The following is a 17231-nucleotide window of genomic DNA, read 5'->3' as shown; positions in this document are numbered from 1 at the left end:
AAATGTTTTTAATAAACATCTATAAGAGAAATGGCATATAAGTTATTTTTTAAACAAAACAAAAAAAAGTCTGTGCACTTAAATGCCATTCAGCAGCCTTTTGTTGCGCTACCATTCTAATCCTTGTCCTTTCATTCTTTAGATGTTTTTTCATGCGAAGCGTAGGTTTTATTTTAGATATTGTACTTTCCCAACTCCTTATACTCACCTAGTCCCGCTCTACCCTAATGTACCTACCCTCTACAACTAATGTAAAAAATTTTAATTTATGTAAATAAATATAAATTGTATAAATTAATTATAAACTTTATAAGAATTGAAAAAGACAAAAACTAGATAAATAAAAATAAAAATTTCCAAACTAATTATTAAAATTTAAAATAATTAGTTCTATTCAAATGCTTTGCGTGCCAAAATTTAAGAACTAAACCTAAATATGTTTTTGAGTGTTTTGAATTAGAATCCTTAAATTTCTTTATTCGTTTTAGCTTCTTGCTGCAAAGCATAAATAAAAACTAAATATTTAAAAAAATGCCTAATTTATTTTTTATTGTATAAATTTGAATCCATCAAATCGGCTAATTATACTTTTGAGAAAATGTTTATGCGTTTATAGAAAGTCGCTGTCAGAATAAGGTTAAAATATTAGAACAATGAAAGACGCTAAATATGCATAATTAATTTGAAACTTATACATTATACATATATTATGCAAACGGTATTACGCTTTAGGTAGTATTTTTTAATTTTTAATATTTATTTAATTGAACAGTGGGAAAAATAAAAAATAATACAAAAGTTTCAAATCCAAGAGGGATTTCAAGATCATTTATCAGTGATCCATGACAATGATGGGATCTACATAAGGAAAAAAAAATTTTATTCACCACTTGTGATTATGACTTGAGTTGATGAGTAAGTTAAAGATAAATAGAAATTTTTATGTTTTTTCTTCTTCTTATTATCTACTTTCATTTTTATATTTTAAAAATATTTTGGTAGAAAATAAGAACTGTTGCATTTGCACTCTTAACTTGTTTATTTTTATGTTCATAGTTTTCAAAACTTATTTTGGAAAAGTTATCATTAGCTCAAGTTTTGTAACAAAATTTAAAACGAACTTCAAAATGTGAGAGTGTGAGAGCATAATTTATTAGCATATGTATTAAAGAGATTTACTTTATCATAAAATTCAGTTTGTGAAAGCATTCATGTTATTAAATTCATTAAAATGTAAAAATATATACTTTTAAAATATATTAAAGGAATACAATTTGTATTATTTGTTTGTCATTTGTAAAAGAGCGTTATTGTTTTTATTGTTTCAACGTAATATATACTACGTTGCTACGTTAAAATGATACTAAAACAACTAAAATTTTTTCAAAAAACTTAAAAATATTACAAAACAAACTTGAAAGAGAGTGAAAGATATCTTAAAATAAGAGACTGAGATTATATTTTAAAAAATTACTCAGACCAATTAAAATTATTCATTTATTAACCACGAAACCATGCATTCTGTGTAAATCTTGTAAGTAAAAAGTGTTACTCATTGCTATATTTGACACCATTTATTTTCTATCAAATTGTGAAAGTTTGCTTTTGTGTGTGAGTGTGTTGAATGCGCCTCTATTTAAAACGTTCTATGTAGTGAAACGGCCGTTGTTTTAATAATTCATCAATAGCACTAAAATATTTAAATATAGAGTTTCAATTCGCTCCTTGTAATTTAAGTATATAAAATTTGCAATACTCGCTTGCATGAAGTTTGTAAAAACGTTTAATGCTAATTTTCCTTGTCGATTAAATGTTTGCTGTATATAGATTTTATGACTGTTATGCATCGAATAAATATTGAGTAAGAACTTTGCATCGAAATTTCTTTTGGAGTTTCGGAATAAAAAATGAATACAAATACTAAAAATATTTTTGCTGTTTAGACGAAAAGTTGCTGAGCTGTTTACTGATTTAACAAGAAGTTGTAATATTAATTTGCTCGAAAAACGACAGTTTAAAAAGCGAAGATTTTGTTTAAAAATGGGAAACGGTAATTCAGGGTGCTTAGACTTTTTTGACGTACCCAATTACATTATTTCAATAAAAACAGGAGATACAAAAGGCGCAGGACTTCATAGTAAAGCAGAAGTGACGCTTATTAATGACGAAAGAAAAGAAAAAAAGCAAATACAACTATCAGGGTGCTGTGTTACCGTTTTTAAAAAAGGAAGAATAAACAGTTTCAATATATACAAAATGAAAGACTTTGGTACTATTAATAGAATTATTGTAGAAAAAAATAAAGAGCAAAATGACGTGGAGTGGTATGTTGAACGAATCACAGTGCGTCATATTGATGAAGAAACTGAGTATGAAACCATTTTCCCTATCAACAGATGGCTTCGAAACCGTCCTCTTGTTGTCAGCGAATTTGACATATGTCTACCTCAGCATGAATCATCAAGCAAACAACGCTCAAGTGAATTAAATATAAAACGAGTTTTGTACGGATATCAGAAATCCAACCATAGACCACCACAGGTAGAAAAAATGTTAATCCTTTTATACTTGTAAACAATTTAAAACTAATTTATAAATTTTTTTTGTATTTTGCATTTATTTGTAAATGAATTTACTTGTTTTACTTCTGTAATTTTTTGTAGTTACGCAGCATGCCTCGAGATGAAGTATTTAGTAACTTTTATAAGGTTAGATTTCAAGTTGTGTATGTATGCATGTTTGTATGTATGTATGTATGTATGTATGTATGTATGTATGTATGTATGTATGTATGTATGTATGTATGTATGTATGTATGTATGTATGTATGTATGTATGTATGTATGTATGTATGTATGTAGGTACGTATGTATGTATGTATGTATATATGTATGTATGTATGTATGTATGTATGTATGTATGTATGTATGTATGTATGTATGTATGTATGTATGTAGGTACGTATGTATGTATGTATGTATGTATGTATGTATTTGTTTATAAAAATATATACATCTTTAATGCATTATACATATATAACATCTATGTAAGAGCGGTCATTTATTATAAAACAAAAAGTATTTTTTTTTACTATTGTTACCTCCTAAAATAATTTTCCTTGTATCTGTATTTTTATAGGAGATTAGTATGATATAAAAAACAATACTTTCTTTTTACGAAACTTAAAGTAATTTTAGGAGAGCGTAGTGGCTTTCTAAACTTTAGGATGCGCCGTACCATATTTAAAAAGAATTAGAAATAAAAATGTAACTTTTTGAATGACCAAACATATAAAAATACGTTTTATATAATTTAAGTAAAAATATATGCATAAATAATAATACAAAAACATATTTATTTTTGTGGTTTTCTTTTAGTGGGATATAATGCAAAAACGCTCGGAAACATTTAGAGTCTATCAAATACCAGAATATCAAAAACCAAAAAACTGGTCAAATTTTGATGAAATTGAAAGTTTGTTCAAAGAAAGAGGAAAATTCAGACGACCTAGCGTAAGTTCACAAATACTTCTTTTTATTTTATTTTTTTCTATTAAATGCTATTTTTATTTTAAGTTAACCAAATATGTTTTTAAACGGAAAAAGTATAAAACCTTTTCAAGTTAAAAAGGCTTAAAATTCTCAAACAGTTTTTATTGTTCGAAATGTAACAAGCTTCATATTGTTAAGATGATTTATTAGATACAGTGGTCCACAAGGTCAGGATAAAAACATTTTAAACTTTATAAAGTTTTAAAACTTTTAAAGTTTTTCACGTTACGATAAAGATCGCAAATGAAGAAAAATAGTTTATTGAATCAAATCGAATTTCGAATAAAAAAGAAATGAAGAAATGTTTTTTAATGTATAATTTTAAAAGCATTGTTTCTAGTTATGTATCTATCCACATATACAGTGCCGTGGCTGGTGAATCCTCTTCCTCCCCCCTCCCCTCCCTGCCCAAAAAATAAACAAACAAAAACTACATATATATACATATATATATATATATATATATATATATATATATATATATATATATATATATATATATCGCCATCGGTAAGGAAAGAGAACAAGAGAGTTAGATTTTCTTGGGGCCCCTAAAACAAAGCAAAAAAAAAGATTTATTAACCCTTAATTTTTATGTATAAAAATTTCCGAAAATTTTTTAAAAATTTTTTTATTGCAATAAATATACATAGTTTTATAAATTTCATTTCTTTATTCCAAAAATATGCGTTTTATCGTCGTAGTATTTGAATATTTTTTAAATATTTCAATTAAAAATAAAGTTATAACGAAAAATAAGAATTTTTTAGTCAAATTTTTATAGTCAAGTTTATCAATATAAGAACCGTGCATTTTTAAAAAAAGCAGTAAACGCTCATGTTACTTTAATGTATATTACTTATATGGAACAACGGAAAGTAGATGTTTTTCTAGTTAGCTTGTACATTTATGTTATAAATGTACTAGCTGTGTTAGATTATAATAGTTTATCTAAAAATGATATTAAAAACATATTTGATCAGAATGTTCAGTAAAATAATGATAAATTAATTTGCTTGGTATGATACTTATAAAACACACATACCCACACACACAAATCACCCACTTGGCAGTATTGGTTGAAAATACGGTATTCATTTAAACCATTTTAAAGTATAGCAAAATTTTTTTAATTTATTGATTTATAAAGTCAAAACTACCCTAGCAAGGTTGTGGCAAATGAGACTCAAGTCTTAAAAGCATTTATTTAAACATGGCGGCGGAATTTATGACCTCAAAATTATTAATTCTTTATTTTTATTGCTAGCTACATTTTTAAATAGTTCAAATTTAGCAAAAGTGTTTACATTTTGCCTTCCATTAATCAATAACTACTTTAAATTAAGAAAAAATTGTAAAATGTTGCAAATATGAAGTCTTTTTATAGATAATTTACAGTTTTTAGTAACTTGTAGGCCAATCTAATAGATATTAAAAATGCCCCACCTCTAAAAGGGATGGGGGTGCAAATTATGTTTAGCCTTAAACAAAGCTTGAACACAAATATGCTTAGCAAATAACAGGATAAAACAATTTTAGAAAATTTTGAAAACAAATTATCGTAGTGGCTAAAATATATAATTACAATAAAAAAAACTCAACAAAATATAAAAAAAAAAGTATTTTTCAAAGGTGGCTTCAAAACTGTCGAAATAATACATTAAATTACCCATTAACTATAAAATAACTAATAAATAAATAAAAAATGAAAAATAAACTTTTTTTGAAAATTTCCAAAATTTTCGGAAATTTTCCGAATCAAAATTTTTTTTCATTTAGAATTTTTTTATTTTGCTGTTTATATAAACTACGATTCCCTTTCACAAAAAAATACAAATTTATAAATAATAAACAGACAGGGGCTAAAAGAAGATATAAATGGCAAAATACCAACCTAATCTTTTCATAGAGCCCCTACAGATCATAACAAAATACGGTAAAATATGGTAAATAAATCAAAGAGAAAATTTAGCAAAAAAATTGTCAAAAAAGAAGATATAATATTAAATAATACAAATAGAGAAAAGGAGAAGATATATTATTTAAAAGTACAAATATCCTCAATTAGTCAAAAAAAGAAGATATAATATTTAAAAATACATATAGTGAATAAAAAATAAAATAGTAGTTAATAATATTATTAAGAGTATATATAATAGTATTTAAAAAATATAAATAGTCGCCAATAGTTAAAAAAAAGAAAATATTTAAAAATACAAATCTGTCAGAAAAAAGAAAAAATATTCATACACATATATATTTTAATACAGATAGTTAAAAAGAAGTTATAGTATTTATAAATACTAATAGTCATAAAAGGAGATATTTAAAACACAAATTTCCAATTAAATATATAATATCATATTTAACATATAATATGTAAAGATTTCATATAAAATTTAAAAATTCAAACAGCCAAATAAGAAGATATGTTTAAGAAACTTTTTTGTAAACAAAAATAAAAATTATAAATAAAAGTTATTCCGTACAATTTAAAGCTATGGAACTCTTTTCTGAAAGGCCATTTAAAGAAATGATTTTACCATATTTAAATTGCCTTTCAGAAAAGAGTTCCATAGCTTAGGTTTTACTATGTTCTGTAATTTATATGTGTTACTATGATTTATTTTTAAGAAATACTTTTCATTTAGATTTTTATTAAATTTACTTATAAAGATTTCAGGAGTTAGACTATTGGTATAAATAAAGTGTTTAAGTGTTCGTAAATATTTATTTGATATATGTTCATCATTTTCATATTTCATCATTAAAGGATTATTGTGGTTCCCTCGTTTTTTGTTGAATATAATTCTACAAGCATGTTTTTGTAAACATAGAAATTTTTTTAATTATGTTATTTGACAACTTGCCTACGTAATATTTGTATAAGCAATGTAGCAATGAATTAAGCAGAATTTTAATGAATTAAGCAGATTTTTAATGAATTAAGCAGTTTTTATCCTTTGTATAAATATGAACACTTTTCAAAAAGTCAATAAACTCCTTCAAGTCTTAAACAAACAAAAAAAAAAGTTAAAGAATTGAAAAAACAAAAATTATAATTGAATGTGCGCGCACATTCAAGTAACAAAATTTGATTACAAGGATTGCTTAGAAAAACTGCGACCCAATAATATACGGTAAAATCCCGATATCTCAAACCTCAGATAACTCAAGCTTCCAGTAACTCGAACCACTTTTGAATTCTCCTTGAATCCTCACTAATACTTTCTCATAAAAACAACTTGATAACTCGAACTTACGCTTAGTCGAACCATTTTATATGTTCCCATCGCAAATATTTTAACCCGAACTTTAGAACAAGATATAAAAAAAAACCCGCAATGAAGCCCTTGCATTTCAACGTTAGCGAAAATAATAGTTTGATAAAAAAGTTAATAGTATAAGTTATACTAACGTGCGTTGCAATTTTATAATAACATCTGTTGTGCTTGCATTTTATTTTTACTGGAAACGAACACAAAATCAATTAAAGTAAAGTACGCTGCTTTAAGGGAAATTAGAGAACGATTTTCAAAGTCTCAGGTTGCTATGAATGTAATTTTTGCGTATGCTATACGCATTCCAAAAAATTACGCTCTAAAAAATAAAGAAGAAATTTTCGAATGTATAAAGTGGCAAGGAAACAAGTTAAAACGTATGAGAATTAAAAAAGGAACGTTTTCAAATTTAGATAATTTTGTTTTTAAATGACTTTTAAATGTAAGGAGTAGAAAAATGGAAGTATCAGCCTGTTATTATTTGTGCGTTTGTTGCTAATTATTTTTATTGTTGCTCTCTGTTTTTCTGTTACTAATTTTCTATAGCTAGATTTTCTTCACCTTTCTTTTTTCGCTATAAATAACATAAGAATGTTTTTGCTGTTTAGTTTAATTTTGTAAAAGTTCTTGCGTTTGCATTTTCGTATTATGGTTTTTGCTTTCATTTTGTGGTTTTTGTGTTTTGCCTTTTCATTTGTGTAGGGTTTGTATTTGTTTGTGCTGTTTTGTTAATTATTTTTATGTTTGTTTGCTGTTGTTATTGTTTTCATATTTTTTGTCTTATTATTTAACTTATTATAGCTTTGTCGTTATTATTATTATTTTTTAATTAATTTAGTTTGCGCGTGCTTTTATTTATTATTAATGCTGTTAATTTTTGTTTGTTTGTTTGTTTATTTTATTTAGGTGTCACTCCAATGACTAGTTTTTAACTATGAGTGACACCTAACCTAATTTTTTTAAATTATAAAAAACTTGTATTTTTTTAATTTTTGGTTGAATAAATGGATAAAAAAAAGAACTTGCTGAAACAATTTATTTAAATGGATTTTAAGCGTCTGATGGTTGGCTTGATCGTTGGAAAAGTAGGTATAATGTTTCTTTCAAGACGGCACGTGGAGAGGGTAACTCTGTACAGCTGAAATGACCACGCCATGAAAGGAAAAAATTCTTCCTACAATTTTATCCAGGTATAAACTTGATGAAATTTATAATGCAGATAAATTTGGATTGTTTTTTTGTATGCAACCTAATAAGTCGCTAAATCTTCAATCTGAGACGTGTATAGGGGGAAAAGCACAGTAAAGTTCGTCTAACAAGAGTGGTCGCAGCAACTGCAGCGGGTGATAAAATTCCTATGTTTGTAATAGGAAAATCAAAATCACCTCGCTGCTTCAAAGGAGTTAAGCATTTATCTTGCAAATATAGAAATCAAAATAAAAGCTGGATGGATATTTTTCTGTTTTCAAGAGTGGATACGAGAAATGGGTACAAAGTTTATAAAAGAAAAGAAGAAAGTAACGTTCATAATAGATAACAGCCCAGCACACCCGACGGTTGATAATCTAAAGTCTATTGAGCTCGTTTTTTACCACCGAAATACCACATCTAAACTTCAACCAATGGGTCAGGGAGTTATACTTCTTTGAAAGTTTATTACAGATCGTTGGCATTGCAAAGGCTGATCGTAGCTATCAATAAAAAAAAAGATCTTCCTGTTTTTTCTATTTTAGATGCAATTAAAATGCTTGATCTTGCATGGCAAAAAGTGAAATTCTCCACCATCGTTAGTTGCTTTGCAAAAGCAAGAATTTCCAAAGATCAGCAGAAATCTGCCCATTCGGATGAAGATGACGACCCCTTTAAAGGGGTTCACAATCAGATAGAAAAACTTGATAATTTTTACCCTCCAGGTACAACAGCTGAAGATGTTATTTTTGCAGATAAAAACTTAATTAGCACAGTACCTTTACTTACAGATGAACAGTTGATAGAAGAAGTTAAAAAAGCAGTGAATGAACACGATAGTGATGACGAGGAAGATAATGATGATGATAATGCAATCGATCCAGTTTGCCCAAAAGTTAGTGATATTCGGTGAAGATTTTCAACAAAAGCTCAATGCTTTCTCAACTATATTCGATAGAGACGTTTCTTTAAAACTAAGACAGAGTGACAGAACATTGTTTAATTTATAATGTATTGTTTTTACCTTTGAGATCAAAACTTTTGATAACTCGAATTGCTTTTACTTATCGGCAAAAGTTCGTGTAACAGAATGTCCCGATAACTCGAACATTCGCTAACTCGAACTATTTTCTAGGTCCCTTGGAGGTTCGAGATATAAACTGGGTGTCTAACTTGCGGGATTTTATTGGAAAAGTGAAGTCGCTTTTTTTGTTAACAAACTTAATCCGCCATTTGTAAAAAAGGCAAAATATTATACAGTTTATGCTGTGGAAGCAAGTTCTAATTGGGGCAAAAGCGGCTTCACTATTTAGATCGAAGTTAGACATCTCGTTTATATAATCAAGGACGTATTAATAGACGGACGTTCAAATCATTGTTTAAAATAGTGTAGTCAACTTGAGGGTCAACCTGGAAAAAATTTGTAAAAAGCAGTGTTTGGTACCGTCCACCAAATAACCCCTTGGGCAAAATTATTTACACAACTTTTTTTGTAATAACGTCATTTTTTCACACTTTCATTAAAAAAAACGCTAAATGTCTAAATGGTTTTTCTATTTATTAATATGTCATCAAAAAATGATAAATATATAATATAAAATAAGCAATTTTAAAAATACAATATATCCCCATCAACACTAGGGAGGCCAGGGGGCGGGCCTCTCCCCCCTCCTCCAAAAAAACTTTATTTTTTTTTTTGAAAAAAAGAAATACAAATGCAAAATGATTTTATTCAAACAAATTGAACCACTTGTCAAATATGCTTCTATCTTCTACTTCATCGACGTTGTCTCCCTGATCGTTGTTATCAAACAAAGACATTGAATTGTGACAATCTATTCCATGACACTGTATGCAAGTACTCATGCACCTAATACCATGCCGTTTACAAGGACAAGCGTTGTTGCAAGATTTCTTTGTTGTAATACTACAGTTACATTGGATAATGCTAAGAATGTGCTCTGGTGCTGCAGCCTGAAGTGAAGTAAAATTTTTGAACTTATTTTACATATCGAATAACATAACATAACATAAGTTACTCAATCAACTTTTATTTCTCTTTACCTTATCTGTCATTATTGGGACCAAGATATTGCTTTGATTTCTCCATCCCCACTCAGTTGGTTCAAGTTCAATATTCAACCATTGCAAAATCTGCAAGTGCACTCTTAAAGAATGATATCTTATAGCATCTTCTGTTGGTGGAAGTCTGTCTGGTTAAATATCTTTAAAGGATGATGTTGCCATTTGCATATACTTATATTTTCTCATCAATGTAAGGCTTCCTTTTTCGTTGTTTCCACCTAAGGTTTGATTTCAAAAAAATATAAAAATAGTTTTATTTTTAAGTAAATTTTTTTTTATCATAATTAATCTTTTAAATGCTCTACATTACCATAAGCTTTTATAGCAAATTTTATTCCAGCAGATGAAACTTGTTCTTGTATTGCAAAAGGGTCGTTGAATACCAGACAAACCTTTTTAATTAAAATACTGTTTTTTTCTACGAGCTTCATGGCAGCAGTTTTGCCTTGCCCAAAACATGAAGATGTTATATCACATCCGTCCCAAGCATGAATAAATAGTAGATTGCTTCTTACATGAGTTGGCAATAATGAGATTCCATGTCTTTTTTGATGCCTTTACGAGCTTCATGGCGTATGAAATATCGCTCATTGATGGCTGCCACATGTTTCAAAGTAAAACAAGTATGTCTGTATCATCAGCAACAACGGTAGTATGATTTCCTTGAATTGCATTTTCAAGACTTTTCAAAACTATAGTTTTATCAGCGTCATCTTTACATCTAGTGCAATCATGACCATGTCATCTTCACATCTAGTGCAATCATGACCATGTCATCTTCACATCTAGTGCAATCATGACCATGTAATATCAAAGCACTTGATAAGGAGCTAATTAAATTAGTTTTGTTGTTTTTGTTTGATAAAAAATTGGTTTGCTTGCAGTTAATTTCCGTTTGATGATGTAGAGCAAGATCTGGAAATTTTATTTTTACTCGTCTTTGGTGCTCATGATCTTTCGTCGAAAGTTTGTAGCCATCAAAAACCACAGTTCTATTTTTTCCATATTTTCGGTCAATATAATTGCAATACTGTTTAATAAGGACTTTGTGTAGTAATGCTCCCCCGTCTAAAACATAGTTGGTTTTGTTCGGCCCATTTGATTGTTTAGTTGAAGAATTACTTAGAAGAACTTTACTAAGTAATGCTTTATTGGATTTCCTCATAAGACCATCTTTAAAAAGCGATTTTGATACAGGTATTAACTCATAATCAAAGCAACTTGTAATGTCTTCTGATCGTTCAGCTAACATGTTAAGTCTTTGAAAGAGAACAGTTGGGTTCGCATGAATTGTTTCATTATTAACTTTAATTCCAGGGTGTAACGTTATAAGACTTTTAGCTTTTTCAGAACGTTTTACAACAGCTTTGTTAACAACAACATTGTCAAGAGCCATTTGAATCTTTAATCCTATCTTTTTGGCATCATCACAGTTTATACTATCACTTTCAGCGGCAGTTAATCCCGTAAAAATGCATCGCAGTCTTGGGTCTTGGCAATTAAATGGGTTATAATGGGTTATACCTACGAAGTTTTTCTATTATGATTTTGAGATCTTTTTCATCCCTAGTTTGTCGTGCATCACCACACTCTGTGTGTTGTAGACTGGTTGTATAATCTTGGTTGGTGACCATTGTCATAGCTGCATGAACTAATACACATTCATGCATAGTATTGACCCAAAGATCTCTAGTACTTGTGGCCATACCTCTGCCATGTGTTAGCCCTCCTCTGCTTTTAATCTCTTTCATCATACTTTGTTCTATGACTAAATCAGGCTATAAACCTGCCCAATAACGATTACTTCTTCTGATACAATGATATCCGGTCTTACTGTACTGTATATATAGGAAAGGGTGATCAAGTCTTAAGGATTGCATTTTTTGAAGGTATAAACGTGCGCTCTTAGCATAATTAATGTGTCCTGTTGCTGCAAAAAGATTAAGAATTAGTCTCATAGCTTCTAAATGTTCATCCCAATTACCAGTTCTTTCTGCTCGTTTAAACATTTTGGTGATGCTAACATTGTAATGATACTGAATCCAGAGTTTGGCTGTTTTTGACTGTTCTTCTAAATATATTTTTTGTTTATCCACTTGTTTTTGTACTACTTCAATAACTGAAGATTTGTTGACATCATCTACTTTTATAATTTGGTTAACTAAGTCTTGATAGATTCCTTCAAGAGCAGATTGATCATATGTTGCTTCTAAACTTTCTAGAAGAAATGTAGTCGGGGCCGACTCAACTAAAAAGTGTGCACGAAGTGCTCGTGCTACTGCTTTCCCAAAAATTATATGGCATATTGAATTCTTTGCATATATTGGTTCTAACAGTCTTTCAAATCCTGAACCTTCCATGATAGTCCCAATTGATCCAAGACTTTTAACTTAAACGAACAACTATACCAAGATCTTGGTATAGTTGTTCGTTTAGGGGGTTTTCAACTTATTAAAGTATGAAAAACCCCTAAACGAACAAATATACCAAGATCTTGGGAATTTGCAATTTCAAATGTCTTTATCCATAAAGGTTGGTCAAATGTTACTCTTGGTGGAACACCTTAAGCCTTAGCCTGATTTTTTACAAACATCAAAGTAGAATAAATACAGTTTTCGTCTGATGGATTAATATTGATTATAGGGAGCATAAAGATGTCTTTTTTTGGTGGATGGTTTTCATTTTTTTAATGCTTTTGCATAAAACCATTCCATTGTGGTCTATTTTTAACTGAACGAAATGTATTTAATAAATGCCACAGAAGATCAATTCCAGTAGATAAAAGTATGGTTGAAGGTGACTGAAGTTGAGAAATAGGCTTGAAAATGATTTTAGACAAACAAGACACTTCTGGAGTATCGTACGAAAGAATTGGGATCTTATTCGGGGAGTGCATTTCTGCTATTCGAGACATTACTCTTTTCATTCTTGGTATATTTAATGGTTGATTTAAAATTGAATTTAATTGGTTCGAACAATTCGAATTTAATGGTTGATTTAGATCTTTTGTACCAACTGCAATAATCCCCATGCCATGCAATGTATCTTTACCATCAATAGTGCAGATGTTATGGTCAACATTGTCAGCTACCCATTGGGTAAAAGATCCTTTAAGTGACGCTTCAATAGGTTTCTCTTCACTTCTAACAACTGAATGCTTGTATCAAGTTACCTCGGACGGACTTAAGGAAAATCCGAGTTTGAATAGCTGATTTGTTAACCATTTAGCAATGGTGGTATATATAAATCTAAACAGCAATGGTGGTATATATGATCTTAGCCTTACAGCTTTTATAACTGCTTGACCTATTGAGGATTGCTTTAGCTTGTCTTTTATCAAAACTCTCATAAAAAGACGAAGAAGAGGAGTTAAGCTATCGTGATAATTTTCAATATTTAAGTTGGAAGGGTACTCTTTGGTATTAAAGTTTTGAGCATTTATTTCTACTTTTATAAGCTTTGCAGCTGTTTTAATAATTCTTTCACATTCACTTATGTTGTCTTGTGCCATTTCTTTTATGGACTTCTGAATTATGAAATTCGCAGTATCTTTAAAACAAATGAGGTTTGGTTTTCCGTCGCTTTTTACGAATACAATATCATCACAATATCGAAGCTCTAACTTTCTTTTCATTTGTTTTATCGAATAAACTTTGTCATCCGATCCTGCTAGTTCAATCATTTTTGTATGCATATCACACGTTGTCATAGGGGCCATTGCATCTTCAAAATACATGCAAAGTTTATCAAAGTTTTGTGACATTTTACTATCCTCACAACGACCAGATTTTGAAACAGATGAATTTGATCTAAGAAAATTTAATCAGAGTAACAAACAATAAATAAGTTATATTATAATTTATTATATTATACCAAGTTCAAAATTAAAAATTCATTTTATCAAACTAACATACAGTCTATTCATTGAAAATAGTTGATAGCATTTAGAATGATACACATCCTCACTGGCAACCAAATCAATGCATCTATTCAAACGGTGGCCAACACTAGATGACCAATCATCATTTCTCTTTTCACATATTTGAAGAAGATTTTCTTTGCAACATATTGTTTCTACATGGATTATATTGGCACAATCTAGATGTTTAGGATCCACAATAGCTAGTTTTCCACAAATGAAAAAGTTTTTTTTCCAAAAAAAAATTTCCTAAAAAAATATTATTTTTATTAACACTACCGAGAATTCATTCAAAATGTCTTTTTTACTCTTTTACCATTTGCCATGTACATTTATATTATATATAATTTTTATATATTTTTATACTTTTTAGTATATTAAGCGAATTGACATTTCAATTAAAACTTACGTTTTTCCGTTCAAAAAGTTGGTTAGTTGGGAGTCAGTTCTAAGCTTTGAAAACTCAAATATAGTTTTTGTTCCTTTTTCTCCCACAGTAACAAGTGTAGCGTTGGTTGTTTCTTTACAGATAATGCAAATATCGTCATCCATTTTTTCGTAATTTTAAATAATATAAAATGCCTATTTCTAAAGAAATATTTTGCGTATTAATACTATTGTGTCAGTAAATGATTAATGCTCAATGTTTTTGGACAAAAAATTTAAAGTTTGACATTTTATTTTTGGCATATTTTCATATTAGGCATTAAATAGAAAAAAAAGTCCTAAAGCAATATAACAAAAACTTTTTATATTGCTTGTTAAACTTGGTACCAGATCCCTTGTATTAAATAAATAAATAAAATTCATTTTATATATTGCTAAGAATTAAAAAACAAATTATGCAAACTTACATTTTATTTATATAAATAAACAATAATAATTAAACTCAGCATAATTAGGAATTCCATTAAATTATAATATTGTCAAAAATGTAAAATAGTGACCATAAGTAAAATAGCCATATCTTTTTTTCCCCAAATAGTTATTCGGTAGACTTTTTCCTGCTTAAATTACATAAAATTACGCTTCTAATGATACCAAACACTGCTTTTTACTAATTTTGTCCAGGTTGACCCCATTTTCAGTCTATTTTGGCTACACTAAAAGCCAAGATATCCACGTTACCCATTGTTATCAATGACTAAAGCAAAACAGAAGGAAACATTTGCGTCACGTGTAAATACTATTATATAATTATACATCAAAATGACTACTGTCTCATCTAACCAATCAAATAAAATTAACTTTATCGTAAAACTGTGTTTAATATGTTTTACTATTTTGTTAAAAAATATTCTATATATTCAATTACCCTAGTATTACTATTATTACTAGTATTATAACAAAAAGTTTTTAAATGTGATAATTCTAGTATTCTACTTATAAAAAAAAAAGTCAAATTCCGAAAAATATCAAAACGAATTTGTGAGACAAAAAGATTTGATTCTCGTCAAAAATGAGAAGTTTTAAATCTTCAAGAGATTAGAAAATCAAATAGTAGGGAGATGCAATTGACAACCTCTATAAATGATCTTTGATATAACCCACGACACATAGAAAATTCTTTTTACTTTACAATATTCATATTAGTATACCATATATTGCATTTTTACAAAAACATTTCTTTTGATGTTAAAGTTTTTTTTTACAAATAAGATATTAAGCAAAGCTTGCATATCAATTACAATATTTTCCAACACACAAGACATAGTTAATTACATAAAATGCATTTTTATTTTCCAAAACTTATTATTTTAATAATAAAATATTTGCTATGGTAATAAAAAGTTTAACGAAAAAAGTTAACAAATATTTACATTTTAAGTTATTCTGTATATGGTGCATATTCTCCTTAAAAAAATGGGTGTCAGCTATGTAATTTTTTTCAATTGAATTTGGCATAAACATAGAAAGCGTGTTTTTAAATTGGGCCCAGTAGATTTTAAAAAAAACCTAACACCTTTGATATCAATTTTATATCTAATCAACAACAAAGTTTTTCAGATAAGTAAATTCAATACAACTATGACTAGGTTTGCCAGATGTATGGCATATGTATGGAGAACACAGTGAAAATTTTTTTACAGATTTAGCCAGACATCTGGGTTACCAGATGTAACTATAAAAAAGAATATAACATAAATAAAGTTTAACTATTCTACTTTTTATAAAATATCTATGCCATTGGTGTAGGTGTTATAAGAATGTATTTTGTCGTGTTATACTGATGCCCACATACCTACACTATTATTCTTTTTAATAGAATATGTATTAAATTTTATAAAAAATTCATATTCTTATAAAAATAAACCCTTTGAATATCCTAATATGTTCCTGTGAATAATTACTATCCTAATTACTAATTATTACTATTCCCAATTATAAAATAATTACTATTTCCAATTATAAAATACGTTGAATAATTACTATCCCAATTACTGTCCCTCTAGGGAGGACTATAGCCCTGGGACTTGCAGTTTTTTTAGGCTCCAATTCAAAAAAATCTATATATATATTTTTAAAAGAAACTGTAAAAATAAAATCTTTGATTAATGACATGAAAATTTCATTGGCTTGGGAATATTTTAAAGCCTTCTGCTTTAAAATATTCCCAAGCCAAATTCCTAATCTTCCACTAGTGATATAACACATACATGGATAAATTATTTAAATTTATTTTAAGTTGATATATTACAAATATTTAGATTAAAACATTATGAAAAAGCTTTTCATAACTATAAAATTTCTTAAAACTAATTTTTCATTTAAATATTTAATTTACAGGCTTTAGATAAAGATTGGAAATCCGATCAGCATTTTGGAGCACAGCGTCTAGCTGGATGTAATTCACGGTCCTTAAAGCTTTGTAAGGAAATTCCAGAAAAGTAAGATTTATAATAATTTTTTATCATAATTTATATATAACTTATTAAATGTAATTTTTTATTTATTTATAATCATTCTGAGGAGTTTGGAAACTTTACATGGTCATAATTTTCAAACACTTTAATATTATTTGATGAAATTTGAAATCTATTGGTGAATATAAATTTAGTTTAAAATAGTAATAATATAAAACTGCAGCTGTAAGTAGTAGCAACTGTTGATAAACCAAAAACGGCTTTGCTAGTTTTAAGTTGATTTTAAGTGCTATGTTTTTGACATCCACTAACCTCATCTCAATGCAATTGAGCACGGCTGTTT

At 28.2% G+C, this 17231-nt stretch overlaps 1 protein-coding gene across 2 annotated transcripts in view; it reads left to right on the top strand.

Annotated features, from left to right (window-relative positions):
• The first annotated feature begins 770 nt into the window (after nt 1–770).
• LOC100200947 (polyunsaturated fatty acid 5-lipoxygenase) overlaps nt 771–17231 on the top strand; it is a 35249-nt gene continuing 18788 nt past the window's right edge. Inside the window, exons 1-5 of one of the 2 annotated variants that reach the window (XM_065795532.1) lie at nt 771–915; nt 1944–2541; nt 2664–2708; nt 3378–3512; nt 16812–16912. In XM_065795532.1, coding sequence (XP_065651604.1) covers nt 2041–2541; nt 2664–2708; nt 3378–3512; nt 16812–16912 — 782 coding nt within the window. In that variant the 5' untranslated portion in view covers nt 771–915; nt 1944–2040. Of the gene's footprint in view, nt 916–1728; nt 1862–1943; nt 2542–2663; nt 2709–3377; nt 3513–16811; nt 16913–17231 lie in introns of those variants that run through there. The other variant, XM_065795531.1, reaches the window with a different exon arrangement.

This window comes from Hydra vulgaris, chromosome 04 (genome assembly GCF_038396675.1).
Source record: "Hydra vulgaris chromosome 04, alternate assembly HydraT2T_AEP".
NCBI classification, from domain to species: Eukaryota; Metazoa; Cnidaria; class Hydrozoa; order Anthoathecata; family Hydridae; genus Hydra; species Hydra vulgaris.
Note: the sequence above shows the minus strand (reverse complement) of the source record. Positions and strands in the feature narration are given on the sequence as shown.